We start from the raw sequence: 2549 nt of genomic DNA, 5'->3' as shown, positions 1-2549 counted from the left end.
GTAAGGGCAGGGGCTGGAGCAGGGGTGCTTCTCGCCCACGCGCTGCCCTAGCACATGGTCCGCACGGACAGCCTCACGAGCAGAGTGGGCTCTGAGCTGGCGCACTGCCTCCAATCCCAGCTCTGCTGGCACCAACCCCAGTTCCCTCCAGTGCCTTAACTCTGAGCTCACTCCCTCCCCTGAGAATCGTGAGGTAACAACCAGGGCTAGATTCCTTATGTGCTGGATATGGTTCCAAAATCCCTCTGGAGGAACTCACTTCATGGAGGCCAGACTCCCTTTCACAGGGTGATCAAGAAGAATGAATGGATGTACGGGTACCAGGCCCGAAGCTCCACCTGGCACAGTGTGTGCCAAGTCAGTGCTTTGGCCGAGATGCCTGTGGCTGTGCGAGTGAGCGCTGGGGCCCCTTGTCCTGGCTCACTGTGAGGTCTTCACAGCGCAGGCGCACGGAAGCCCTGGTCAAGCCCGGTGGAGGGGTCCCTGGAGAAGAGCAGTGGGGTCAGGAGGAGGCTCTCGTGCTGGGTGCGTCCACGTCCCATGACATGAGGGACACAGTGCTGCTTCCGCTCTCGTTCTCGCGCTGGAGGTCCCGGGCCTGCTGGTGCTCCTCGATGAGGTCTGCCACCAGGTTGAGCCGGCAGGCCCTGAGCGCCTCCACAAGGTGGGGCACGGCTGCTCGCTCCCGTGCGGTGCTCTTCCAGACTCTCAGCGACTCCCTCACCTGCTCTGTCAGGTTCCGGGGATACTTCACCTCGATGGCATCGATCTTGTTGTCAGACACTTTCAGCTGACGAGCCAGTCTTCTCCAGTCCTTCCCCACGTGATCGCATATGATGTCAAATGCTGCATAAAGGTCTAGGGAAAGAAAGAAAGAACAAAATGATTGACCAGAGGTTGGGGGCAGCTCCTTAGGAGACAGATACCCCAATGGACTTCTCTGTGCTGACCCAAGTGCTGGGTACCAGAGGTCCTCCTGCAAAGCTGAAGTCACCTGGCAGCAGAGGGGCTGGAGGTCACAGAAAGCCCAACAGTGACTTCTAATCCCACCCCAGCCAATGCCGCCCCAAGACATGGAGGTGTGGCCTGCTGAAGACTTGTTGGCTGGGACGGGCTGTGGTAGAACTATCTGTTTGGACAGGGGACACTGAAGAAAGGGCTGGGAGTTGCTAGAAGGAAGGAAATGGGGCTACTCCCCTAACCCATCCCGAACCATGGCCTCTAAAAGGATATATATCCGTGTCAATTCCCTGGAACCACGAACGTTAACTTAGTTAGAAAAGTTGAGGATCTCGAGGTGAGGCCATCCTGGATTATACAGGTGGCCCTATATCCAGTGATGTGTCCTGATAGGACATACAGAGGAGGCCATGTAACCATGGAGGCAGAGACTCAAGTGTCGTGGCCGCCTGGAGCCCCAGGAGCAGGACGAGGCAGGAAGGACCGCCCCCAAAGCCTGTGGAGGGAGCACAGTCCCGAGACACCTTGGCTCTGGACTCTGGCTGCCTCCTGTGAGAGAAGCAAGCTCTGCTGCTTTAAGCCACCGAGTCGGTGGGGATTTGTATGGCAGCCCCAGACTGACCACCAGTCTTCAGTCCCCGGCTACCATGTCCTCGAGTGCTGACGCTACTGCTGAGGTCAACCAGCCGGGCACTGCAGACCACAGGCTATTCTGGAATGCGGAGAGAGGCGAGAGGACAAAATGTTCCTGCAAATCCCATCTCCAGCTACAGACCAGAGACACTATGGCCATTTGTACAGACAAGGAAACTGAGCACAGAGAAGGCCAGTCAGCCTCCTGAGGCCAGACGCCAGGCCAGGGCAGAGCCAGGTGGCAAAACCCTGACAGTCTGAATCATTAGGCTAATTCATCTTCTGTAGAAGAGCAATGAAGAATCACCCCTTGTCAACCCTCACACCTGCTCTTCACCTCCTAGTGCACTTCCCTCCAACGTACATAAAACTCACTCACACACACACACATACACACACACACACACACACACACACACCTCCCCCACGGAAAATACTTGAAGATAGACTTTTCCCATGTCCCGGATTGTCTGTCTAGCACTGTGTGTGCACGTGTACATATGTATAAATCTGTCTACTTTTAGGCAGAGCTGTGCTGTCAGCCTGCCACCAATAAGAAGCACCAGTGCTTATGGAGTGACACCCATGGAGTGACTCTTAATATCCTCTTTGGGTTCGGAGACAGAATAACCCATTTCAGACCACAGCCTGAAGCCCTGAGGGGTGCCCCCAAGCACTTCCTCCCCCCAACTCCTCCCCCCCGGGTTGTAGAATATGGCGTGTGGCCGAGAAACCCTGAACTTGGGTTTCACTTTTACTCTTGGAGGCCTCTGCAAGCCACAGGAGCGGGCTGCGGAGGGGGTGCCTGGGAGCCGGGCAGGAGCCACTGCAGAATGGACTTGACCAGGGGGGCAGTTTAGTGCCTAATACCCACACCCCGAGGCCATACTGCCTGGCCTCAACCCTCCCTCCGGTAATTATTGGGTATGCAAGTCACTGAATATCCCCCTGAGCCA

The 2549-nt window shown here is 56.4% G+C and overlaps 1 protein-coding gene across 1 annotated transcript; it reads right to left on the bottom strand.

Annotated features, from left to right (window-relative positions):
• Positions 1-350: 350 nt before the first annotated feature.
• On the bottom strand, positions 351-1090 carry FADD (Fas associated via death domain). The gene has a single exon (XM_023749097.1). It carries the CDS (start codon positions 1073-1075, stop codon positions 503-505), a length of 573 nt encoding a protein of 190 aa, XP_023604865.1. The 5' UTR covers positions 1076-1090; the 3' UTR covers positions 351-502.
• Positions 1091-2549: the final 1459 nt, after the last annotated feature.

Source organism: Myotis lucifugus, unplaced genomic scaffold (assembly GCF_000147115.1).
Source record: "Myotis lucifugus unplaced genomic scaffold, Myoluc2.0 scaffold_2804, whole genome shotgun sequence".
Classification (NCBI taxonomy): domain Eukaryota; kingdom Metazoa; phylum Chordata; class Mammalia; order Chiroptera; family Vespertilionidae; genus Myotis; species Myotis lucifugus.
The sequence above is the reverse complement of the archived record's forward strand: the minus strand, read 5'-3'. Positions and strand labels throughout refer to the sequence as shown.